This window comes from Falco naumanni, chromosome 9 (assembly GCF_017639655.2).
Source record: "Falco naumanni isolate bFalNau1 chromosome 9, bFalNau1.pat, whole genome shotgun sequence".
NCBI lineage: Eukaryota > Metazoa > Chordata > Aves > Falconiformes > Falconidae > Falco > Falco naumanni.
In genome coordinates, this window is record NC_054062.1 from 22,889,051 (window position 1) to 22,915,435 (window position 26,385).

General features: G+C 47.6%; 1 protein-coding gene across 1 annotated transcript in view; it reads left to right on the forward strand.

Moving 5' to 3' along the window:
- The window catches only part of SH3PXD2A (SH3 and PX domains 2A), a 272,082-nt gene that overhangs the window by 56,510 nt on the left and 189,187 nt on the right, over positions 1-26,385 (forward strand). The window contains exon 3 of the mRNA XM_040606729.1: positions 22,502-22,577. Within this exon, the coding sequence (XP_040462663.1) occupies positions 22,502-22,577 (76 nt within the window). The remainder of the gene's footprint in view (positions 1-22,501; positions 22,578-26,385) is intronic.

A 26,385-nucleotide genomic window follows, 5' to 3' on the forward strand; every position in this document is an offset into this window, starting at 1 on the left:
GAGCTTCCCCTGGCTGCAGAGTCACAGGTACAGTTGGGGCTTGGAAATGAGTGGCAGAGCTCAGCAGTGATGAATTCTCCCTGCCTATAAAGAGCCCAGCGTGACATGGATTTTGGAAGGTGTATGGACTTTGTGAGTATGAGAGAGAAGCCTGCACTGCAGGCTCTTGGCCCATAGCTGCATAAGCTTTGGGAAGCTTCAGCTGTGATACCCGTTCCTGGTTCAGCTTCCCTCTCCAGTTCAGATCTGATAGCTGTAAAGTGATACCACGTTACCAGATGCTCGCATATTCATGGGGTGGTATTTTTTTAGACTGAAAACTCTCTGGGGGTATTATTTGGAAGCTATAAATGAATTGCTTTAGCTGCTTCTTGTGTGCATGCATTTTCTTAGGAATTACCTAGAAGGGGTGTAATTTGGGTGGGTTTGTCCAACTCGAGAATCTCAAGGGAGTGCTGCAAAACTGTAATAGATAGTAGATTTCTCAGTGGACAAATTCACATTGTCTGGAGTAGGAACCTGATTTAGGAAGGATTAAAAGCCACTCTGCTGTGGAATGGGAAGGCTCACTTATCACAGAATCACAGAATCATTTGGATTGAAAAGACCTCTAAGATCATACTTCTGCTGTCAGATACTCTGCATCTACCGTTCAAACTAAACAAGCTTGTTACCTGCAGAGATCCTTCAAGATCCTTGAAGAATATCAGACATCACTTATGAGCCTCTAGCAAGCACAGAAAACAGTGAAATTAGTCAAAAGCATTATATGCTGTGAATTATTCCTTTGCTTTCTAGAGGTTTGGCTTATGTAAGTTGTTCTTGTTATCAGTATCTACATCTCACATCTATCAGTGATCTGGAGACTGTGAGGACAATGGGGACCCTCTGCTGTGGGAAGGGGTCTCCTGAATACAGCCACAGAGAGGAGCACCAGCAAGTTCTCCCAAATGAACTGAGTTGACTTATATCAGCTGAGAAGGATTCAGACCTAATTTCACAGCTGTTGGTTGCCTTTCATGTTAAATATCAAATGCATCAGGAAAATGAGTCGCTGCAAGTTGCTAGTGGAAGTCTAAAACCATGCCTGAAATTGCCAAAAATTCTGAGCCATGATGGAAGATTTTGGTATTGGGCCCAGGCCTGCTGTTTTTTTGCCTGCACACTATATGTTGTACAAGGGATTATGCAGAATCGTGGTAAAACTGGGCTAAAAGTCTGTCTTCAGCAGCTCAATGCTGTGTCAAGGCTCAACATATGCCTCCTGTGTTATCCCTTCTCCACCTCCATTATTCCGGTGTTGGAAAGTCTTGTCATAGGAAGGTCTCCTCGGTAGGATTTAAAAAGCTCAGCCTTGGGAGGAGCCCTCTTGTTTGTTAACCTTGTTCCAGGTTTTGTTTGCTGGAACAATAAGACACGGGAGAGCAGTTTGGCTGTGGGATCAGGCCCAGCCAAAGCTGCGGCTCTGGGGCTGCTCTCGCACAGGCACTGCATTCTCTAAGTGCCGCTTTATTAGTGTATTTCCTCTTCTACCAGAGATCAAGATCAGCCTTTTTTTTTGAGTATCTGTGTGAAAATTAAATTCCTTGGAAGGATTTTTCTGTGGCCTTCCTTCCCCGAAGCACCCAAACCCTGAAAGTTCAGGCATGACAATTCCACCCCCTCCACTGCTTCACCGCTCTCCACTAATCATGCTCAGCTTTCAGTTATTTATACTGCCGGAAAATCGTGTGGAGTTCACACCCCCAGCCCTGAAACACAATTCCACTTTTGTGCGGCGAATACAATCCTTCACTTTCATTAAGTGTGCGGAGACCGAGATGAGAAGTGCCTGTTGTGTTCGCATCCCTTGGCTCGTGATGAGAGGAGCTGGTTGTTTTCACAAACGTCCTAAATAGCCCTGCAAGGGTTACAGGGAGTTTATTTACATTATTGCATTTAAGTGCAAATAGAAAATTGCCCAGCCATAATGGAAAGGTTATGCAGGGCTCTTGTCAGAGCTCTTTTCTCTGCCACCTCGCCCCTCCCGGCTTTCTGCTCCTGCAGGCTCAGATGTGGGAAAGCTGTGTCTGCAGCCATGCATCTTGGTCATGTCACACCAGGGTTTGCTTACACACAAGAGCATCAACTGGTGTCTGTTCCACTGCGGACTGTGTGTAGTCCTGCCTGCCATAGGAAAGGCTCCTGGTCAGGCTCACCCCAGCCTGATTTATGAGCATTGGGTGCTATTTGCTTCTTCCCCATAGCACCGGAATAACTGACCCTTTCTGCAAAAGCAGTTTACAGAGTGTGAAGTTGGGAGTTTTTCTGCCTTATTCCCTTCCTGCCTGCCTAAAGTCATGGCACGCTTCTGCTTTCTTGCAGCCAGAGTGGTTTCATGTCTTGTGCAAACACAAGTATTCCCATTGCAGAATAGTCTTTTGCAATTTCCCCTTTCCCTCCTTCAGGGGAAGCATCGATGAGTTTTCAGCGGAGCAGTCAGGACAGCAAAACCCACAGAGGAGCCACACTGCTGAGCAGATGAGTGGTGAAGTCATGCAAGCAGCAAGAAGATGCTCTGGGGAAAGCACAGCTTTGTGCACACTTACTGCTGGATGCCCTGTTTGAACAACACCCAGCCAATCTGGGGGCTTTGCTCTCCACCTTTTGCTTTTTGTTTGAAAGGACAGATCTGATCTATAGGATTCATGCAAGAGACGGAGGATGTGAACTCTTACAGCATGACAGATCCTTTGGCACTGCCCTGGCTGGTACACACCTTCATAGAGCATTTAACTGTACAAGTGCCAAAACTATAGTTTCCTGAAGCTACGCCATTTGACTGATGGGTTAGCATTTGTTCTTCCCTGCCCATGCCCAGGAGAAGCATGGCAGGGGTGATGGTGCCTTGGTATGTGCGTGAGATGAGGATGTGGTGGGAGCATGCCACAAGCGTGTTTCTGACCCACAGCATTCCCAGGTCCAACTCCCTAGAGCTTCATTCTGGGTAGGAGCTACAGGGACATGGCAGCAGGTCACACTGTTCAGGCCTGCGGCTGCAGCAGGGCTGGCCTGAGCTGCAGCTGTCCTAGGTGCAAGCAGATCCTTGAACACGGGACTTGTTCAAGTGCAGCTGGGACCCTGTGGCGGTGCAAAGGTAGCAGAGCAGGAGTTGCAGTCTAGGGAGGAGGTTCATGCTTCGGAGTGGAGTGAGTTGGTGACAAATTCTTGATTGGCAGAAGCTGTGAACAACCTCACAAAGGGCTAAGCAGAGACTCAGAAAAGCATCCCTGTGTGTTTAAAATAATTTCTGTAAAGCTGTAGGGCTCTCTGTGGAAGTCATTCCTTAGGCATCAGTGTCAATGCAAAGATGTCTCTGATTCCCCAGGTGTAGTGAAAGGCAGATCCTAATGGATTTAGCACTGGTTTCACAAACTGAGTTAACATTGGAGCTGTGTGCCTGGATCTTGATGCGTTTGCTTTTTTAAGGGTGTGTTAAGAAAACCAGTGGGACTTGCTGAGCTGCTACCTTCAACCAGATATTTTGAGAGGCGAAGGACAAACCACAAAAACATTGTGTGAGAGAAAGGAAAATGCCAAATGGGAAGGAATTAGAAAGCAAGCCAGAGAAGGACTAAGTAAAATGATAACAGGGGAAAAAAATCTTTCCAAGAACTAAGGTGAGTTTAATAATTGAAGTTTTGTCTTACAGGGAGTATATCTTATCTACCTGGAGCAAAAATTATTTCACAGTTTTTTCTTTTGATCTGGCTAATCTCTTGGCTTTTGGCAGCCCAGTGAATTGGGACATTTTGGCCTCTCTGTGATCTGGGGAGCTTTGAAATCCAAGTCCAGGCTTGTCCTGATCACTACAGTGATGTCCTGCTGCTGCTTGAACAAAACTGGCGTGTCTGTCTTCCTGGTGAAGAAAATACGTTGTGGGATGGCACGTGGCGAATACCTGCATCCTTGTAACAAGTCCAGGTTGTCTTGTAGTTTTTGGTGTGTTGGTGGCTGTTAGCACAGCTTTGCAAAAACCTCTGCAGCCATCTGTGATGCTCCTTGTATACTGTGCTGAGGGTTAGAGAGTGCCAGTCTCTTCACACATCTCGCTTGCATGTAAGGGTAGAATTTAGCATTTGATGTTTCAAGAGGTGGCAGAGATTCGTTTGCTGTTGGGATCTGGCAATAAGGGAGATGGAGCCGCAAGGGGTGATGTGCTGCACAAAGGTGGTCCCTGCCCGTCCTTATGCAAAGGAGACAAGTTTGCAAAAAAAATATTTCCAAGGTGGAGACAAGCCCTGCCAAGCTTCGGGTTTGTTCTGGTTGTGGGACAGCCCTGGATGATACAGCTGAGCAGGGGTGTGATGTGGGCTGCAGCAGCACTAGGGCTGTACATTCCTGCCTGTTGCTGTTAAGAAACCTTGTATTGAATCCTGTTCCACTCTTAGGTCAAAATATATTTTGTTGCCTTAGTGTGGAGATGTTTTTTATGTAGTTAGGGGCTGGGAGTCTGCAGTGTGAAACAAGGAGTGGGGAACGGCTGGTGTGGCAGGAAGGTTATCTGCAAATATCCACCCATAAAATGTGGGCTATAATCAGCCCTCCTGGAGAACGTTTGTTCATTAATGTTTCTAAAATGTTTTGAAGTCTTCAGCTGGAAGTTGTCTTAACAGAGCCGAATGTATTACAGTAGCTGAGCCAGACCTTAATGACCACATTCCCTCTCCTCCCCCCGAGCCCCCAGCCAGTTCTAACAGGGTTTGGTGAAGAAGTGAAGCATCAGCAGGGTGACCAAAGAGAAGTGAACTACTCAGCAGAAATATAAATAGTGCTTTTCTTTCTTGGGGTTATGTCCTGGTCCCATGGACTTTTGCTGCCAGGAGTGGAATTTGTAGAAGAGATGAGCAGCTTATTTCCAGGCTTGTATCATGTTATCCCAGCTGATAACTGGTTTAGGGTCCCTGTGCATTAGTACTCACAGGTGCCTTTTGGGTGATAAATTCATGCCAGCTTGTCTTGATAGGAAATCACCAGTGAGGCTGGCATGCTGGGATGGGAGAGAGCCATGGCTATCGACAGGGTGCACGGCAAGCAGGGGAAGGACTTCACTGGGGTAAAAGAAGGAGGCCCCAGAGCAGGATGCAGCGGAGGGCTGGTTTGATGGGACGCTTGGCTCCATGCCTATCTGTTTCCTACAGCACTACCTACCCCCTATCAATAACAGAACAGCATTTGCCTTTTGATTGGTTTGATTTCTGGTGTCAGGAGGTGAGGCTTGGTGGCGGCGTTGGTGGCAGCAAGGGTCGTTTTCTTTCATATGAAGGAAATGGGGCAGGTTCAGTCTGTGCTGTGTCCCCAGAGTACCCGTGGGTGGGATTGCAGTGTGGAGGCAAGCAGGTAAATAGGTGTGCCGGGAGTTGTGGTGTAAGGACATGTGCCAGAGAGTGAGCTGCTGTTACAAAATTGTTTTTCGGGCTTGCACTCGTTTGCTCTGGATGGCAATTAGGAACATCTCATTAGCGTGGCCCGATGTGTCGTGTGCTCAGACATTGCCAATAACCTTCCCGGCCAGCTCTGACACCCTGGCCTGTTGTGCATCTGTTCCCTGGCCTCACCCAGGGCTAGGCTGGGATGGCTCCTGCCTCAGGGACTGCATTGCTAATCAATGCCTGAAGGTTTGAGTTGCCCGCACATGCCTTGGTGTGGGGGAGGCTGCTCTGCATTGGGATGATGGGTCTCAGCTGGGTGAGAAAGGAGATGTCTCCAGCCCAGAGGCAGAGCACCCCATGTTGCATGTGCCCCGTAGAAAGGAGGTGGCTTGGCAAAACAGAGAGGAGCCAGCATCTTCCCCGGAAAGCTGATGTTTCTAGTGACCCGTCCTTCGAAAGCGCCCTCCAATTGTGGAGCTCTCAGCCAAAGAGCAACCCAGCCCTCACCTCTAATCTCATCTTTCCTCTTCGAGTCCAGTCCCTGGAAAGATACAGCTCTCCAAGAAGACATTCCAGGGGGGTTTAATCACTGTGCTCACTGCAGCCCCGCTGCGCTTGTGGTCTAAGCACCTGCTGTTTCATTTAATTAGCAACAAATGGGAGGCGTGGGTTGGGGGGAAGAGAGAGCAGCACCCTGGTGAAGTATTTGCTGCGATGTAATGTATTTTATTTTGAGTTCGGAATGGAGGCCATGAGGAACATTTTCCAGAGGGCTTCATAAACCACCTCCGTTCACAGGGTGATTATTTGAGGAGGGAGGGGATGTGGATTTAAATCGGTGCTGCTAATTTCTCCAAACAACCACATTATTTTTAACTCATACTCCAGACTCCCTCCACCCAGGGCTTGATGTTAAGAGCTGTGAATTTTCCACGTCATAACAAAGTCCCTCTATAAAAGACAGCTCTTTAAATATATATTTTTAAAATGGATTTCAGATACGTCAGGCTCTCAAGTATGTCAGTCATCAGAATGGAAAACTAACTCTTTCTTTCCCTTGTGGTGACCTGTTAATTTATTTGTATTTCAGTAGCACATACCAGCTCTGAGCAGAGGTTGGTCTCTCTAGGAACACACATGAAAAGCTGCAAGCCCTGTTGAATATAAGTTGAAAGAAATAATCCCTTTCTTCACCATGATTCATTAAGCTTGGGAGCTCTCTGTTGAGATAAAAGCATTACATGGCTAGCAGCATTTTACCGATGCAGGGAAGGGAGGTGGCGACAACTGGGCTGAGACTTCAGGATTGAACCACTTGTGCTGGACACTGGCTGTGCCCCTGCCCTTGGGAGATCAGCAGCCAGACCTTCGTTCAGGGAAGGTTACAGTCACAGCTTCCGTGGGCTCTAGCCCGCCAGCACTGGGAGCTGGTTTTCTCCACGGGGATGGCAAGTTTAACAGCAGTCTTCTCATACTTCTACATCTGGTGGAAACTGTAATTCATGGCCTAAAGATATATAAGGTGTATTGGCCTTCTGTCTTATTTTCTTAGGGTGGTTAAAGCACCAGTGGCTGCAGGGAAGAACACTGTATTATTTTTTCTTACTGCCCTGACTAAAGCAGAAAAGCTGGATTTTAGAGATTTGGGCTTTGGATTCCCTGTTCTGGAAGAGCTTTCATCTCCCATGGATTTTGGGACTCCAGATGCAGTGCTGCCTGGGGTCATGATGAAAACTCAGACTAATCATTTTGTTCTCATGTGGAGTTTTAAACTCAGTCCTGGGTATTGGGTTCTGGTCCAAGGACAGTAAAAGTTCACAGAAAACTCTCATCTTGTGAGATTGTCGTAATCTGGAACACCAGAAATATGGAAATCCTTGCTGTGTGTCCATCCTAGAGGCCTTCAGAATTAGAATAGAATATTTCAGTTGGAAGGGACCTACAATGATTATCTGGTCCAGCTGCCTGACCGCTTCAGGGCTGACCAAAAGTTAAAGCACGTTATTTAAGGGCATTGTCCAAATGCCTCTTAAACACTTAGAGGCTTGGGGCATTGACCACTTCTCTAGGAATTCTGTTCCGATTTGACTGCCCTCTCTTTACTAAGAATATAAGCCAGGTTGTAGTTATTCATTGCCTACACAATCCTTGTGTGCTCACGGCTGTCAGGTGCACTGTAATAGCTCCTGGAGACTTCCCAGTTGGGAAGGCAAATGTAAAGCGAGGTTTCCCAGGGAAGGGAATTGCCTTGTACCTGAAAATCCAGTGGTGTTGTGGAAAAAAGAATCACCTTTGCATGAAGTGCATGAGCATGGAAAAGTGGTCCTTCTACAACTTAGAAATCATTGGTTTTGCTGAAATTGGCTCTTCCTCTTACTTTTCGGAGTAGTTTCATTGTGATTTTGTCTGCTTGCAGGCATGCAGGGCGCCTGCACATCTCCTGGACCTGGCAGGCTCCTGTGAGTCAGCATTATGCTGAGAATCCACCCCATAACCCCTCGGCATTCTCTCTTCCTCCTTTCTCTATGCTCCTATCTGATGTTAGAAGTAGGTTCTTTCTCCACAGATTAAATCTGGAAGTAGTACCTGAAGGGACACATTCAGACTCAGGATGTGAAGTTTGGAGCTCTTTTTCCACCTTTGACATTTGACAGATGCTTTTAAGTAGATGAGATACTATTACAGTGTCAGCCCATCTGTCGTTGGAAGCATCGATTCTGCTTGGTTCGTATTCTTCTGCTTGGTTTTAACAAAGGCAACTGAAGCTGTCTGGCGGTTTGCCTTGTTGTATGCCTCAATATGGCTAAGAAGGGAATTTTGTTTTCATTTTCAAGCCTCTGCTGTATTTGCACTGTTTAACGCTGTTCAGTCCCAGATCCAGTCAAGGGGATCGCCTGCCCAGGCGGCTCTTGCTGCCTGTAATAGAGAACAGCCCCTTTGCTTGCCCCTTCACCTGCTGGTGCTCTCTTTCGAAATATGAGCATCTTCCTCCAGCTTCAAATCTTTCTCCATGTTGATACTAATCTGCGAGGTTCAAAGCAGGGGTGAGATTTCAAAGCCTTCTTAACCATGTTAGATCTGCAGTGTGACGCTCGGGCTGTGTTGAAAGTCCGTGTGTTGAAGCACATATAATCACGCCTCTGCACCTGTTAGAGCAGGGAAAATTTCTTCTGAGATTTTTTTCTGTTTTTCTTAAGCTGTTCTCGGGTTTTTCTCCGTTCCTAGCCAGCATGGTGTTCTCCTGCATCTGACCTCATGGAGAGACATGCACCAGCCCCAGATGAAGGGCTAGAAACAATTGTCTGCACCTGGCTGAGCAAAATAGGTTATTTGTGTGTATGCATGTGCGACTGGTAGTGTAATTTATTTGTTCAGTTACTTGAGCCAAGGTTTCCCCCAAAGGAAGCCCTAATTAAGCAAGATAACTTTGCATCAGCATTGCTAGCAAAGAGCAGCTCACTGTGCTTGCATGCATGCTGGCCGCAGGTGTATAGTTGCTGCCCTCTCATGCCCTTTTCTGTCTCTGTTTGATAATGAGGAGAGGTTAGCAGCAGCTGTTCTTCGCTGAGGCTGGCGTCTTCCTTTCTGATGGAAAACAGGCCATTCTGTGCTCTGAAATAGTCACCTTACCCTCAGCAGGATGCACAGGTGGAACCTAGTTTTTGAAGTTGTTTGTGTCCTGGTAGAAAGCAATTGCTGTGTGGTTCTCTTCCCACCTCCTCCCCACTTCACTTCTTTCTTGGGATCCTTTTTTTTTAAAAAAAAAAAATTAAAGTTTTAGGGCTAGGTTCTGCAGGTGGCTGAATCATCAATTCCCTTGAGAAGCTGTACACTGCTCCCTTACAGCCGTAATGCTGAGGTGCTAAAGGTTAATCAAATAAATAACCCCATGGAGCACCGGAGGGTCACAAGGGCTCACAAACCCAGCAGCCAGGTGTGGAGACCGCAGTGCCATCAGACAGCTTGGCTGCTGCTTGTAAGGGAACTACACGGTCTGGATGTGGCCTGAATCTCTTTGATGGAGGTTACCATGCTCCTGGATGCTTTCTGTGACAAAGCATCATCAAGTAATTTCGAGGAGTGGGGGGTGGTCTGTGAAATCTTAATTCCCTGCCTGAGCCACACAGAAGAGTGTGGTACCTGCAGCTTGTTGGTTAGGCTTGGAGTTTCCAACACGTCTGTGAGGATGTTTCCACAATCTGGGCATCCTTCTGATGTCTCTTTATTGTGGCTTTCTGTGATGGGAAGGAGGACAGAATGAATGAGTGCAAACCCACCGGGAGGATGAGAAATGGCTCTGGATGCTTGCACAGTGATTGCAAGGTGACTTTCATGCGAGTCTGGCCTGCCTGCCTGCCCCATCCAGCTTCCAAAAGTGGTCACAAGACATGGAGAGCCATAGAAATCTGTATCCTGACCAATCTTTGCCCTGGATGGGCATCAGCCTGGCCACCAAAACAGCTTGTAGGTCACTTTCTTCCCCTCAGAAATGTTTGGGAAGCAGCTACTGTATGGGACGAGTTGTTGTGGTTGCCTGTGCCCTGCAGTTTGCTCTTCCTCAGGACCCTTTCATCACCCAAGCACACCTGCATCATTTGATCAGTGTGTATCCTTTACCTGGCCACAGTGGGCATGTGTGGCCAGACAGACTAGAGAAAACTTGTTTTCATTTTACCAACAGAGTGCATGCCCGGTTCTGTGCAAACAGTCCCTGGTGGTGCACCTCTCCTTGTGTCATTGGAAGAGCATCTGCTAGCGGAGAGCAGGCGTGGATACTTGCTGGCAAGGTGGACACGTAGCCAACTGTCTGTGAAGCAAGGGGTGCTGGTGTGCAGCCCACGTGGCTCTGTGGCCACCCTCGGCTTAAAGCTCAGTAAGCTGCTGCCCTGATGATGGGGATGGGAGAGGCATCTCCTGCATGGGTACAACAGCTCTGGCTTTCAAGGCAGTGCTGTGCTGCCTGTGGCAGGTAGCAGTGTACTGGGTACCTCCTGCACCTGGTCCCACCTTCAGGTCTTGCAGATGCCACCAGGCAGGGATGTGGGCTGGAAACCTCCTGATGGGAGGATGGAGCTTGGAAGGAGTCCCTCTCCTCCCAGATGCAGGTGTTTGCCTCCACGTGCCGTTTGTGCCTCGCAACTTGTAGCAGTTTTATCATCTGCAAGTTTGGAAAAGTCACGGCCCTGAAAGTATTTCTTGACAATATGCCTGTGCCACTTAAAAGCTACTGAGATTAAAAAAGACCGAAACCCGCCCCCCCCATTGTCAAAGACCTCCATCGATGCTTTTAATACCCTGCATGTGATAGTTGGTATAATACACAGAATACCATCTGTTTCCATGAGTGGCACATCCAGGATGGATGATTACCATCTGAATGAAAATCCTGGAGTAACTCACGAGCATGCAGAGCATAATGTAGAGGCCCCGTAAACAGTCGGTGCCCACCCTGCTCCAAGCAGCACATGCGCAGCCACCGTGGCCGCTGTCCAAACCCATCTACTTTCCCAGGGTTTGCTTTCGTTCGCAATTAAATTAGCAAAGCTCCTCAGGCAGACATGTACTTACAAAAATAAGGTTTTAGTCCCAGCCTCCCTTCTTAGGGGGCTGGGTTGGGTGTCTCCTGCAGGACGTGTTGTCCCTCCTTCCGGGACAGTCTTGCGTCATGGTCTGGTCCATCTGCAAGGTCCTTCGGGACAGTTGTGCGAATCTCCTGGGATCCTGCTTCTGGACATGGGCTGTAAGGACTCAGATGTTACCCAAATCTGAGATGTTACCCCTTTTCTTTTTCTAAAGAGACAACAGTGTTTGTGCTGTGTCGGGGCAGTGATTGGAAGGAGCTGGTGTGGGTTTGAGTGTCCAGCTGAAGTGCCTGTGTTGTGTGGTTGTGCTAGCGATGGCTAGCTCTTTAAAACAGCTTTTCTGATACCTGTGGACTTTGTCTCCTCTGCCCAGAAATAAATCTACAGAGAGAAACCAATCCATGAGATGCCATTGCCACAGGCACCATTAAGGACAGACTGTTGCAAGCCTAACTTTGTTCTTATATTCTAGCATGTAAATCCTTCCCTCCCTCCCTCCATTGCAAGCCCAAGTGGGCAACAGTGGCTTAGAGTCTGTCTTTTCTGCGCCCTGAACACCTTTGCTGTCCCTGCATGCCAGATGAGCGTCCTGGGGAGGTGCTGGCACCCGGGGCCAGGCAGTGCCCGAGCCGAAGGATGCATGCGGGGTCTGGGAGCGTAAAGGCTGTCAGCTGGCTCTGCACTGTTGGAAACCGCCTGTCCTGCTGGCTGCTTGCTCGTCTCCCTCGGGGCCCGGAGCAAGGTATCTGTTACATGTGCAGCTCCGTCTGCCTGCTCGGGCAGTGGGATTTGTTGTCTGTACTCCTTTCTAAATCCCCCCCAAGATGGGAGACACGTGTTTGGAACCAGATACGCAGGCAAAACATCTCGGGGTTTGGAGGTAGGGCAAGAGGGAGGAAAGAAGACAAAGGAGTCTCTTCCCAGCGTGGAGTTAAAACCTGTGGTTATGTTGTGCTTGGCACGGTTTCTTCATTGTACTGAGCTGGGCAGTCGCTCTCCCCCATCTCCCCAGAGCTACGAGCAGTGTCCTACAGAGATGAGCAGATACCATTTCAGATGGACTTTCTGAAGTAAAATGTGCCATTGTGTTCAGAGCTATTGTTTCTGTTTTCAATATTGAAGTTACTCATGGTTTCCAGGGGACAGTATATCAAGCAGAGCTAACAGGCTGTAGAGTAGATGTAGATTATGAAAACAGAGGGATTAAGTTTCATACATTTGGAGCTCAAGTCTCATCTCTCTCACAGTAGTGTAAGCAGGGGAGTAGTCTTGCAGGCTCATGAAACTCTACCGATTTAACTAAGGGTGTGTTTTTAAGCAGGTTTATTTAAAACCGTGGTCACCACTGTGTGAGCAGCAGAAGTCTCTCTAAGGATAGATTCCATGGGTGCAAAGTTGATGACCACCCAATGTATAAATTAGGTTCTAGAGCATTCCTGCACCAGGCTTTGCACTGGTTCAAACAAAATCAGCTAGCAAAGATGGGGTCTGGCTGGCTGGGTAGTCCCTGCCTAAAACGCTGGTGAAATCAGCAGTTGCATCTTTATGAGAGAGGAATAAGGAAGGGTAGAAGAGGGCATTGCATGGCGGATGTGATTCTTCAGCCCTTGACACCTCTGTTACTTTGGGGAACCAGGTAGACCCAGGAGGAGTCACACTAGCACACAAGGAGACCCTTAAATGATGAACCACCTCCCCATGCAAGATACCATCCTAAGTCTGTGATGTTGTGGAGCAGGTCAGGAGTTTTGTTTCCCGGGTAATCTGACAGCACTGGACAAAACACACTGGGGCAAACCAAACCAGCCTGCAAATCGTGCTGACTTTAATATTTTGTGCGTTTTTGCTAGTAGCGAGTATGTAATGAATAGCAGCACTCTGCTAATTGTTCTGTGCTGCTTTTAGGATGCACCCTCTAGCACCTTGCTTGCAGCTGCAACACAGTGTTCACCACTGCTGCCAGGTGTTTCCAAAGGAATGGAGGTTTTGAAGCCCCGTAGCCTCCCACCAACCTGTCCAGCCTCTGTGCTGGGCTGCACTGTGCCTGCCTGCACAAACCGTCTCTCCTGGGCAGGATTTTGGCGCTTGCAGTTTTTGCGTTGTGAGGCCTTTGGAGTGGCTCAGTAAGGTGAATGCACTGAGAAACCCAAAAATCTTAGTGAGGCTATGCTGTATTTCAGTCATTGGCTTGAAAGGGTTGAAATTTAAAGAAGGATTGAAGGTAAATATTTTTTAAAATTCCCGGGTGAGGTAGGAAGCGGTGATTAATGGAGGTGACCTTGGTGCTTTGCCTCCCTTCCAGCAAGGCTCTTAAAGTTGCCATTGTATTTATAAACGGGACCTTTGCTCTGACAGCGCTGTCAGATGTAGTTCTGTTTCTGTCTGGAGGCCAGCGGGAGAACCTGGTCCTACTCCCCTTAATGTCCAAGGGCAATTGTCACTATTACTGCAGCATCTGTTGCTGGAGCACATTGGTGTTCTGCTGCTTACGTGCAGTCTGAAGGAACACTTTAAGGCCTGTGATTTTTGTAAGGATAAAAAGTTGCAGGCTGTAAGGAAAGATGCTCTTCTGTTGAGGTTAGCTCTTCTCCCCAGCTGGGATTCTTGCTGTGACCTTTTAGGACATGTCCAGGTTGTGCAGCCTGAGCACCTGGGGTGGCTCTGGCTGTGCCAGCTCTGGAAAAAAGGCAAAATGCTTGTGCCCCATCACAAAACTGTGATGTTCCTCAGAAGCTAACTGACCCGATGGGGCATGGCATCAGCATGGCTCTGACATCTCTGCATGACCCTGCTGTGCTGTATAACTGCAGCATTCATCTCTCCACACATCTCTAAGACAGGCATTATGGCGTGGTCTTATTTCCCAGGGATGCTGTTGGGACAAATCCACTGTAGATACTGGAGTAACAAGGGACATATAATCACCATGGATAGATGGAAGAGTATGAAGTAGCCTTTGTCCAAGCATCTTCCAGTGTGGTTAAGTTGGATGAGGCCAGTCTAATTTAGCACTGGGGAAAGAAAATGCTTCTGGCAGGAGACATCAATAGCTGCTCTGTGAAAGGACAGTGTGGGCTTTCTGAGAAGCTCTTCAGAGATGCACCAAGTGCCTCTGTCATCCCCAACCAGCACCTCTGAATGTTTTGCCAGTCTGTGTTAGCCACAAATGCTGGGCTCATTCTGCGGAGCCTTTGGAGAAAGCTGCATTTCTGAAAAATACCAAATGTCTTGGCTGGGAAACAGTATTCCCTCTTCTGATGGATTGTGTTGGGGAAAGACCCTCAGTCTCTGCTCCCACCCCCTTTCTCCTCCCCTGGCTGCTTTAGTTGGATGCTGAGAGTTTTGTAAGATTTCCAACATTTCTGGTGGAAATTTTCAGACCTGAGAAAGGCATTTTCCCTTTGGGGATTACACCATGCTGTAAATGTCTGTTCTCTTTATTTTATATGCATTTTCCTGCTTTTGTTTGACTTTCTCACGGATTGCACTATATTTAATTCAGAACATATCCTATAATGCTATAATCATCAGGCATGTCAGCCGGTTATCCGGATGGTTTTTGCTTTAAATTCCCCCCCCCCCCCCCCCCCCCTTTCGAAAAAAAAGGAAAGCCAGTTGCTGCTGCTTCTCAGGGATTGAATTAATGCACTTCTCTTGCATGCTGTGGCATCATGTAACACCATGAGAGCGCCAGTGTCACTGGCTGCCTATATAATTATTCCTGCTGCATTGTGGAACCTGTTACTGCTTTAGGAAGAGATGGAGTTTCACCTCTTTCTGCTGCATAAGATATCAGTTATACATGTGAGTGGCGAACAGATGGGCTGTGCAGTACTTGGTCTGTTTAATGCCCTCACGCAGGGATCTCCAAATCTTTTGCAACTTTTGCTAATTGATACTATGCTCAGGACCAGCTCTGTTCTGGCTAATTTTGAAGGAGTGGGAGTTAGGCAGCCCTCCTGCTGTCTTCTGTCTGTGAGAGCAAACTGGATTGTTGTTCCTGTGAGAGGGTGAAGCAAAGGGGGAATAAAAAGTTCAGTGGAACCCACGTCTAGAGAAAATTCTCCAACATCTGTGTCCTGTGGAGGTATCTGCCCCAAGGGCAGTGGTTTTGTTCCCTGTCATGCATGTCCTTCTGTCATTGATTTCAGCAGGTATGGTCCTAGGCTGGAATAAATCAGGTCCTTCCATTTATGTCATGGATGCTCCATTGTTTAACCTTAGCAGAAAACCTGTCCTGAAATCAAACCATTGAAAAATGGTCTCTAGACCAGAATATAGAAGGTGAAGCAGTGGAGATGGTCTTTCATGTTCTCCACTCTCTTGCTTGTTTTCACCTGCTGACATTTAAATGCTGAGATGTTACTTAGTAGCATGAGAGCCATTTGCTGGAAATGGTGGCTAACCATCTTTTGTAAGTGAAAGGCCCCCTTGGATGCTCTGGTTAACCAGGATTTGCAATATGCTACAGATGGACAAGCCCACAAATGGGAAGATAAGTATATCTGAAAAGCACTGATAATACTTCTTCCATTTGCTTCTGTCAAGCACTGATAATACTTCTTCCATTTGCTTCTGTCCTGCTGATTTCAGATGAGTACAGTTCCTTTGAATTCAGTCTCTGACTCCTGCTCTGCAGCATGAGGCTCAGAGCATTTGGTGGCTTCTGATTAAATTTCATGCCACCTTCCTGAGATCTGTCTTGCATTTTGCAGATGCAAAAGCAGAGACAGGACCAGAGAGGTTTATCCATGGGAAAACTCTGGCAGATGACAGAATTAACCCAGTTCTGGCCCTTCCCTTTCTTGCAGATCACATTGTTATAACTCAAAATATAGCTGATAATGCAGTATCTGTCAGTCATGTCAGTGAGCAGCACAGCTGGTTTTCAACTTCAAAATGAAAGGAAATTGATGCTGCTCCTCAGGGTTTTAATAACCCTTCCTCTATTCTGGTATCTTACCTCCCCTTCTCATCTAAGCTTTTGTTATCTATATCGGGGCCTTTCAACCTTTTCTGATTTGCACATGCCCTGAACCCCTCCTGCTGAGGGTGTGAGTTCCATCATCACTTGTTCCAGATCCCTGGTAAGCACCTTTGCTTTTCTTCCAGTTCCTTTGGCAGCCCTCTCTTAGAAGTGTGCGTGCAACCCCATAGGTGTCCAGCTGCCTCCTTTCCTCTGCCCCATCTCTCAGTTGGCTGTAGCCTCTCTTTTCTCCATGGGACGCTGAGCTCAGACCAGCCTCGTGAGAAGGGATCACCGTGTGCCTGATGCCTAACTGTCCTCATGCACTTTACCTTTCGGTTCCAGCAGTGGCTAAATTATTGTCGGCTTGCCTCATTTTTAATGACAAATGCATTTTCTAATGAGCACTTGGAAAATGGGAAGCTAACAGACCTCTTGACATCCAGTCTAGGAAGAGTTGTAGCCTTGGGACTGCTTGAGTGATTGAGAGTAAGGTGGCAAACTCACTGGGACTTCTGGGGGCATCTTGCCAAAAATCTGCTGCTCTCAGTCTCTTGGGCATGCTTTGATTTTTGTTCACTGTTTTTGTGGGATACAGTTAGACACTGCGGAAGGGGAGTGAGGCTTCATCTCACTCTGCAAGAGGTCCTGTGTCCCTTTGCAGCGGTGCTTGTTGTTTCAGTTGCCAAAGGGGTTTGGATGAAAGTCATCCTCAGGGTCTTTGTGTGTTAAAATAAATGTCCTGTAACTGCAGTGCTGACCTTTTTCAGGGCTTTGATTTTTATCTGTGCACATGGCAAACCTACATCCCCTTGAAAAGGAATCAGAAAGATATGCATGCTGATAAGAGGTTATGAGGATGTCCTAATTTAGTCATTTTAAGAGGTGTGGAGAACTTCACTTTTCTGACTGGAGGAGAGTTAAAACTGCTGCAAGTAAGGAATGGGAGGAACTAACAGCCCAGCGGGAAGTTCCGGCTAGAGTCTGTGGTGTAAGGCATAGGTGGAGGTCAGATAGCTGTCTCAGTGGATTAATTTTAGGGAGTTAGATTTGGTCACAAACTTCCAAAACCTCGAGACCAAATCAGGAACAAAGTTCCCACTGACAAATGCCACAGGATCAGGACATTGAACAGTTTATATGTTCATGCCCCCTGCATTGGTTGGCTTACCAGAGTCAAAACCTCTCTTGCAAAAGAGAAGTCACTCTTTAGTCTCAGGTGCTGTAAGTCCTTATATCTAAACCAGAAAGAAATGTTTTATGAAAATCTAACCAAGATAATTAAAACATAGTAAGTAAATTATTACCAGGAAGATGCTTGGCTTCTCATCCTCAGAGGTACTACTTGCAGCATCTCAAGTGGCGTTTGGTTTTTTTTGGTTAAGATTTTTAATCAGGTGGTACCACTGCAGGACAGACAGGCTGAATCTTCTTTTCATAGCAAAACTGATGTGAAGTAACCACAGATGCCATCAGCTGGTGATTGCTGATCCCAAACAGTCCTTGCGTGCATGAACATCTCTTTCTTCATGGCATATTCACATTTTTAGGTAGAGGTGGCCTGAGGCAAAAGAGTTGAGAAGGAAGGTTCCCAGGAAAGTGGTTGAATCATCATCCCTGGAGGTATTTAAAAAAAATGTGTAGATGTGATGCTTAGGGACATGGTTTAGTGGTGGGCTTGGCAGTGTTAGGTTAAGGGTTGGACTCAATGATCATAAAGGTCCTTTCCAACCTGAGTGATTCTATGAAGTAACAGCTTAGCTGTAGGTGAGGACACTGAGCGCACCTCTTTATTTCCCATTTACATGGGTGAGGCAGCTTCCAGAGCTGCCTGCATTTATATTAAAAGCATAGAGACTCTTACATTATTTGCCTTTCAGTTTCTGGACCTTGAAGGATGAATTTGGGTCTTGTTTGTAAATTTATGCTTTTCACCATAAAAGGTAGACTAGTTTTTGTTTGGGTTTTAGCAGTGAATGCTAATTCTCAACCAATTGCTCACGTCTAGAAGCTGGGACTTGAACAAAAGGCCAGTTACTATGAGAGTTGATAGCACTGAAACCTTCCTATTCCACTCCTGCGGGTCAAGTGATTTCATGGTTAAGTGCAAGTGATAAAGAGTGGCATCGTCAGTGCTCTGAGCCTGCTCTCATTTTAATGAGCAGCAGCTCACATGAGTAATTCCCTTGATTTTTAATGGGATTAATTGCATGATCATTTGCTGACCACTGTGAGAAAGTCGTAATCTGGACCACAAGGTTTATAGCAGATTTTCTGAATTAGTTTAGTGCAGAAGTAAGAAGGTCACTGCTCAGAGCAGGAGGCAGGACTCCATGCAGGACTTGCACAGGAAAGCTGTTGGCAGACCCAGAGAAGTCTGGAGAGACAAAGCTTGGGGAGGTGATTTTGGTGGCGGGTTATTTGTGGACATGCGTCTGTTGTGCCAGAAGCAGGAATGGGATGTGTTTGTTCAGCCTGGCTCCAGACGTGCTGCCCGAGTGGGTGGGAAGCTCATTTCCCAGTTTCCGCATACCCTCCCTGTTTCCAAATGAATCTCCCACCCTGTGACACAGTGACATGGTGACAGATTTCTTTCTGCTCATCACACCAGTCGTACGATTGGAGGCTCCCCCTTGGTAGCATTCACATACTAATGCTTGTAAGCAGATGAACTGAGTATGAGCTCCCCCAGGTTTGCCAAAATGCATCACCCACTTGTGTGTTCTTGCCTGCCCAAAGCCAGCTACAGCCCTAACTCTGTCCTTCAGGACTCTGCATCCAGACTTCCCTTCTTTCCCTTCAGGCAGAGATGCGCTTACTCTGGGTAGCGGGATGACTTTCTTATTCAGAAAATCTTGTCCCTAAGCTAAATGCCATCTATCAAAGATGCGAGCAACAACTTGTGGAGACTGCCCGTGTCTGAGCAGAATAACCTGGGGCTTTAAGAAAACGATTTTTTTTCAACAATCATATGTATATTAGTAGTAATAACAATAATAATTCCCTTTAATGGAAAAAACATTTGTCACAGACTAAAGAATTTTCGACCTTCAGATTCTCTGTAGACATTAAATGAACTGAAAATATCTTTATTGGCCTTTGGCTGTTAAATCATCCATACGGGGAAAGTGCTATGACTACCAGGAGCGTTTGTGTGGTTCAGCCCTTAGCTACCTCCATTCCCAGCTGCTCCATTTATCTCCATGGTTAGTGTCTCCTCTTATCAGAGCTGGGCTGACTGGGGCTGTTAGGCATTGGCTCAGGATGCTCCATCACATCTGCGAGATTTGGGATGTTTCACTTAGACCCATTGCTTGTTTTTTGCCTGCATCTGTCTCTTCCTCGTCTTCTGCTTTGCATCCTTCTCCATGAAATCCTGCTTTTCTCGGATTTTAGATCTAACTTTGACAGGCTTTGAATGGCAGAACTGGGTGCAGGGAAGTGCTGAGGAAGGCTCTGTGCTTCTGCTGCTCTTCGTTTGGCTTTAACGTCCCTGGAGGGTTTCCTGCACTGCAGAAGCTGAAGGGCAGTCAGTGCCTTCCAGTCTGTGTTGCAGGTTCTCCGTGCTGTTAGTACTCATCTGTACAGACATTGTCACACTGGGAGTGCTTTTTTAGTCATTAATGAGAACAGCTGGGCATGGAGGTACAGGCGTAATTGCTGGGCTGCAGTTATGTCCTTGCTCAGATCCTTTCTAGGTCTGTTGGGTTTCCCATGTCATGCCTGAGATTCAGCCGGTAGCTTCCTCCTGAACCTCTCGCACAGCTGCCCAACACCAGCCTGTCTCTCTTGCTGGAGCAGCACAAATACCAGACCCAACTCATTGGTCCAGGGGGTGATCCACAAGCCAGTGGCAAATGTCATCTGGGGTCAGGGGCTTGAAGGGGACTGTCACACCCCTCCATGGGTGCCCAACTTTGTATAGCCTTTTAGAGGAGCAGCAATGTCACACCCTGTCTTCAGTTTCACACAAATGTCTGCACGTTGCCCATCGGGACATTGGCTCATGTATTGAAGAAGATGAGAAATCTTCCATGCTTCCCCAAGGACTTTGCACTGGGACAGGCTGTGTCTCCATGAGTTGCCTCAGTGGCCTCTGGAGCACCTCTGCCTCCCCCCAGCTCCCTGCCATCCAGCCTGTCCCAGTGGAGGTAAGAGCTGGGGTGGAAAGTGCAGTCTAGGAACGTTTAGCCAAACTCTTCCAGCTGCAGTTTATTGTATGTATTTTGCTGATATCCACCCTTTAGATAAATAGCGCTAAGTTATACACATTGTGACTCTCTTGATGTGGTTAAAGAGGCTTGTATTAGCCAAGCTAATCTAACTCCAAGAATAACCATGGGAATTTGACTGTGTCGGTTCCAGCTTGAATCAGTCACCATGTAGTAAAGTGAGAATTGCCTTCCTGGCTAAAAGTGTAGCAACAGTGAAACTTCAAGTCAATCAGTGGGGATTCCTTCCCCCTCTTTTTTTTTTTTTTTTTTCCTTTTTTCTTTGAACAAAACTCCTGCCCATGTCTGACCTCAGACACTCAGAGCTCTACCTACAAGAAAACAAAATTTCCCATTTTCAATAAAAACCATGTCTCTGTAGGCAGAAAAGTGAGTTAGCCAACAATCCGCAGAGCTATGGTCTATTTATTTACCAGGCTGACTCCCTGATGGGGAAACATGTGGGATCTTTTAACTTTTTCTCCTGCACAGATGTTCCTTCTACTCCCGAGTTTCCTCTTGATCTTTGGTTTGCTGTACCATATGGTGAAAATGCTGGAGATGTTCTGTGTGGTGGAAGAGGAGAATGATTCTGTGTGCTTTAAAACAAAAACAGTAAAAAAAAAATAATCTGACTGTTTTTCCCCCCATGTTAGCAAAAAAATATTTTAAAAGGAAATCTGTTGAGCTAGCAAAGGCACTGTTAACACACACACCCTCACTGTTGGCCAGGTAGCACTGATGAGGTTAAATGCTGATTGATGAGCCCCTCCACATGCAGCTTTTGCTGCCACTTTAGGTATTTGTGTTGAGCTGTAGATCCAGTTCAGGTGAGGAGATAGGGGTCCTGCAAGGTCAAGTAACAGGACCTCTTTCTTCCCTTCCTTACCTTCCTCAGAGGCCATAGGGCCTGTGGACTGTGTGTTGAAAGACATCTCTCCTAGTCTGTTGGAAACGTTTCACCACGTTAGCAGGAGCTTTGGTGTTCCCCCAGCCCAGGGGAGCCAGGGCTTCTGTGTAGGATCAACAGGGACATAGACCATTGCATTGTACATCTGAAGTGTGGGAGAAAATAAAACAGAATATGAAGATTTGGGTATTTGTCTTGGTTCTACCATGGGCTGAATGACAGTGAAAGGGTGCAGGGGGTGAATGGGAGGGGTGAGAGGCTCTGGAGTTTTCAGGGCTGGGGATGGTCTCTCTTGGGCAGGTTCATGATGCCGTTGGAGCAAGTGCTCCTTTCCTTTCTGGCTGAGGTTGTGCATGGCCTTCTGGCTGCAGTTCAGCCTTAGTGGCACTGGTCCATCCAGGCTCGTCACCCAAAGAGAAACTGTAGGGACTCATTCAAGGATCAGCATGTCAGCATACTGCTTTCCTAGGTTTGTTTCCGTAGAAAGTCACTGGTGGTCAGCAGTCTGCTCCACCGTGCAAGCTGGCCGTAGCCATCAATATTCCTTTGAGCTCCTCAGGTTGAAGGCTGGTTACAGCTTTGCGGTACCAGAGGGTCCTGAGCCTGGTTGGCCCTTAGGGGTGTGTTAAAAACAGGTGGTTGTGGTGGGCAGGTTTTCGGAGCTGGTGGGGCAAGATCTTAGCTGCTGTGGGTGAAACTCTGGCTCGGGTGGTCCGTAACTGTGTGCTAACAGGTTCTCGTCATGTGCTAAGAGCACACTCACCTTGAGCTGCGCTTGCTGGCCATCGGTGGTGGTGGTGGTGTTCTCTGGGATGCTCTGCTCTCCGAGGCCTTCCTCCCTGCTGCCCTTTCTCTGCTGCTGTCCTCCATGCAGGGACTGCAGTGGAGGCTATTCCCCCCAAACCCACCTCTCGCCCCCTGGGAAGGCAGGAGCACTCTTACCGGACCAGGGCAGTGGGCAGTGCCTTGCCAGCAAGAAAGCAGAGTGGGTGTTTTATTAAATATGCTTTAATCCAATTGCTTGAACAGCATTTTTAGCCAGGCGGGTGGTCTGTCACACGGACGGGTAAAAACTGTGTCTCCACCAACGCGGGCAGGCTGTGGATTAGAGACAAGGCGTGTGTTTTGTGAGGAATAATGAGAGCCTAATTTTAGAACGGCAGCAAGGCCAGGCTCAGATGTCTGCCTGGGCCCTGTCCCAGCTCCTCTGTGCTGCCAGAAACTTTGCCCTCCCTTTCTTGGAGTGAACTGTATCGTACCTTTTTATGCACAGGCTGCCCTGCAACGAGGCAGAGCAATTCCTGCAGTTGCTTTGCTTTGCTAATCCTCTCTGAAACCACACACAGGCCAAGAGATCCCCTGGTCCCTATGTGGCCAGTCTGTGTTTCCCCCCTGAGAAATTTGTTCTGTTTCTTTTGCAGATGCAGCTTCTGGACAAGTTCCCTATTGAAGGAGGCCAGAAAGACCCCAAGCAAAGAATCATCCCTTTTCTACCAGGTAATGCTGTGGGGAAAGCCCTAAATAAGATGGGTGAGAACAGTTGGGGACTGCAGTTCCCCAGCCACCATCTCTAGTACTTCTTGTGACCACTTCTACAAATGCCTTTTCCCTGGGAGCTCGTACATGCGGCCTTGTGATACCAGACCTCCCCTTCCTCCTAAAATAACCGACATAGTGTTTAGGGCTCCCAGGGGATCTTGCATCAGCTGTTCAGGTTCAGGTTGGCTCGTGCCCTGCCACACAAAAGGCATTCGATGGCTTCTGGGGGCTGTGCCTGTGGGGTGCCACCAGGCAGCCTGAGCCTGGGCCACCAGCTGGGAGGCCACTGGAGACTAGAGGCACTGTCATCTTCATTTCTGGATGCTATGGCTCTGCAGGCACTGTTACTGTACAATGAGGAATGAATAATTAGAGCTGCCACTGGGATATAAAGGAAACTGAAAGAAGGTTAAATGCAAACAGGGATTTCTGCAGTGCTGGCCAAAAAGATAAATAAATATCTCTTTGGCCTTGAGCCACTGTCCCTCTGACAGCTTTCAGAGAGAGCCGGCACATGATGGATATTATCTCCTCAGGGTAATGGCACACACTTCCACACAGCTTCTTACTGCAGGGATGGCATCAGGGAGATGAGCCAGACCGCAGCATGCTCTTGGAAATGCACGCTCAGGCCAGCTCTCTATTGTCTGACTGCATGATTCTGGCTGTTGGTTTAAAGTTCGGCTCACTGCACTGCCTGCCAGAATAAATGGAGTATTTTCAGCCTGTTAAAAGGTCTGTTCTGCCCTTAACTATAAAAAGGAGATCCCAGCTCTTCCCCAAAGGGTCTGTAAAGAGAGGCTGGGATCGGGGGGGGCTTAGGACTCTCCAGGAGCATGCTGTGGTCCCTGACATCGTTTGCAGGCAGAGCAGCTGCTCCAGATGTGTGGTGAGCACAGCTCCACGACTGGTGGGGAAGCAGGGACTTGCAAAACAGCAGTGCAAATATGTGGGGAAGCAGGGACTTGGAAAGTAGCAGTGCAAATACGTGACACAAGCATCAGAGCTGCAGTAGGGCAGCGCGGCAGCCTGGCAGCCTCTGCAGATCTTCTAGCAGACAGCCCCAGGACTGGGGTTTGCTCTCTGCCGTGCTCTGTGCTGCAGCCAGACCTGCAGCCAGGGGGAGGTGGTGTTGCCCTCCATTTCCAACCTGGGGTGAGGAATCCAAGCTGGGCTCTCTTTCCAGCTGTGCCACTGACAAACTCATAAACAAGTTCCTTTGTGAAACCTCTGTATGATGAGGATGGATATTGTTGGCCTGCCTTTCTTGCTGGAAAGCATTTTGAGGTCCTTGAAAAGCACTGTGTAGGAGTGCAAAAGGCTTTAGGTGAGGCACTGTAGGAAAATCTCTTGTCTGTGGGTAACAGTTGCTCCTCCTGTATTGACCATGAATGGCCCATTTCTTTTACTTTGTCCTAGAAAAATGCTGGCTGAATGCAGGTGACTGGTGCTCACTCAGCCTGTGATGCATGTCCTGATATATGGCTGGGTGATACTTGCGGAGGATGAGGTACATCCCATATGCCCATTACAACACTTCCTACCCTTCCCACCCTCCAAGAACATGAGGGAGATGGTACTGCTGCATGTCGTTGAAGGGAAGAGTTATATCTGGAAAACATTTGGGTTGACTTAGCGTCCCAAAGAGAGAAGCTGCCAGAACAGAATACTCCTCAGCTGTATTTAATTTAAAATTTCTGTGATATATGCTCTACTTTTGATATCGAATCTCTGCCTCTTTATTGTTGAACTGCTGAAAAGCCCTTGTTGCTTTACTTGGGAACAAGGTGACTCAGCTAAATGTCAAACAGTGTCAAACTCTGTTAAATAAACTAGCTGCCATAGTTAGAATACGCATGGCATTTCTGCAGCTGGAGCCATGGATTACTGAAATGAATACCTAGCTATAAACTCCCTTAATTAAAAAACAGCAGGGCAGATGTTTGTACTTAAATCCTACTTTTATGAAGATGTTATGATCTTGCTTGCTTATTATGGGCCTGATTCAACCAAGCTGGAATGACTCTGCTTGCTGGGTTCTGAGTGCCTGGGGTTTGCCCGTGACACTTGCAGGCTTGGGCATCTTCCCCCCATCAGGTCTGGTTTAGGAAGCTGATGTATGCCAGCCCATGACTTCCTGCTTGTCTGCAACACTGTAGTGCTCTCCTGAAATAAAGGCATGATCTGAGCCTGGGAGCTGAGGAGCCGCCTTCGCAGGTCACTTTGCCGTGGCTGAGGGTGCGTGTGGGACTTGCTGGCAGGTCACCCGTAGTGTGGTGCAGCTGCAGCAGCAGCCCGTGCAGCCACTGCTCCATAGGCAGAAGTGGGTGGTGGTGGTACCTGAATCAGCGAAGGGCTGGAAAGGAAGAACTGAGGATGGCTGCAGCAGATTGGGCCAGAGGGCCACCCGGCCCTGGGGGTGGCCCGTTGTGGGTCCCAAAGGAGGGGTGCAATATCTCCCTCTCTATACCCTGACTGTTTAGCAGTCGCAGCAAGGGTTGGGGGATCCAAGACAATGAGTCTGTTTCTGGCATGGAGAGGGAGAGGAGAAGATGTCTAAACCAAAGAGATGAATGGCCATTGGGACACCCGCCTGGTCTATCCACGATCATCTGGGTGGCAGAAAGGGTGTGCAGAGGGCCTCATTGGGTGAAAACAAGCTCCGGCATCTCCTTCCCACAGGGAAAGGGCTAGTGTGTGCTCAGCTGTCATGCCAGTAGGATCAGGAGCACCAGTCAGCTACGCATCTGGAGCAAGAGGCTAGACAGTCCAGGTCCTGTTCCTTAGGCACAGTCACACTGTGTCTCAGCTTACCCTGCACAAAGCAGAGATGGTGGTGCATGATCCTGATTTGTGAGGAAAGCAAAAGGTGTCCTGCTGCCCTGTTCAGCTCCCAGCTGTACATCTCCGTCCCTCCCACTGTCTGAACAGATCACGGGTTCCCTAGGTACTAGAAGGTGTTTCACTGCAGGTTTCATCTCCACCTGGGTGAAAATGGCTGCTGCTTTGCTGACTTGTAATGTGTTGGCTGTGATTTTTGCAAGTTCAGAGCCTTGCCCTCCAAGGAGAGACCGTACTGGGTCCAACAGGACAAAAGTGCAGTTTTTCTTTCCTCTAGACACCTTTATCTTATTTTTATCAATTTTTTTTCTTTATATATATTTTTCCCCTCTCTTACACAAATAAGGACTCTACAGCTTTCCGTGCCATGGAGAGGAGCAAGGAAATAATAAGCAGTTTCAGGTAGTCCTGTAAAAGATGTCCTGTGGATAATTTTGAAGTTTTGTTTTACTTTTTGAGAGTCACTCCCCTGCCCCCAATTCTTCTGTGAGTTTTTTTCTTTTAACCATACGGAGAAGGAAAACCTGCTATGTTTCCTTCCCTTTCCCCATTTTATCTTCTTCCCATGACTTTTCCCTTTCTTCTCTCTGATTTCCCTTTTTACTGTTGGAAAAGTCTGCATCTTGGGAGGTGAGGCAGAACAAAACCGTGTAAGAAACCTATTTTCTGGGGTGGTCAGAGACCATTTTTGTAGTTGACGGTATGAATTTTTGGTGTGAGAGTATGGAGAGAGACTCTGGAAGAGTGAGAATAAAATTTGCTGCAAAAAACCCTTTCTAGACCAAAGACGGTTTGTCACTGTAAGAAGACACAGATGGAAAGCGCTGTTTGGCTGTACCAGTGTGGCTGCTGGTTGAGCCCATTTGCAATGCACTGATTTCTCCATCACCTTTCCTGCTGCATATCTGAAGAGTGATCTTTGGAG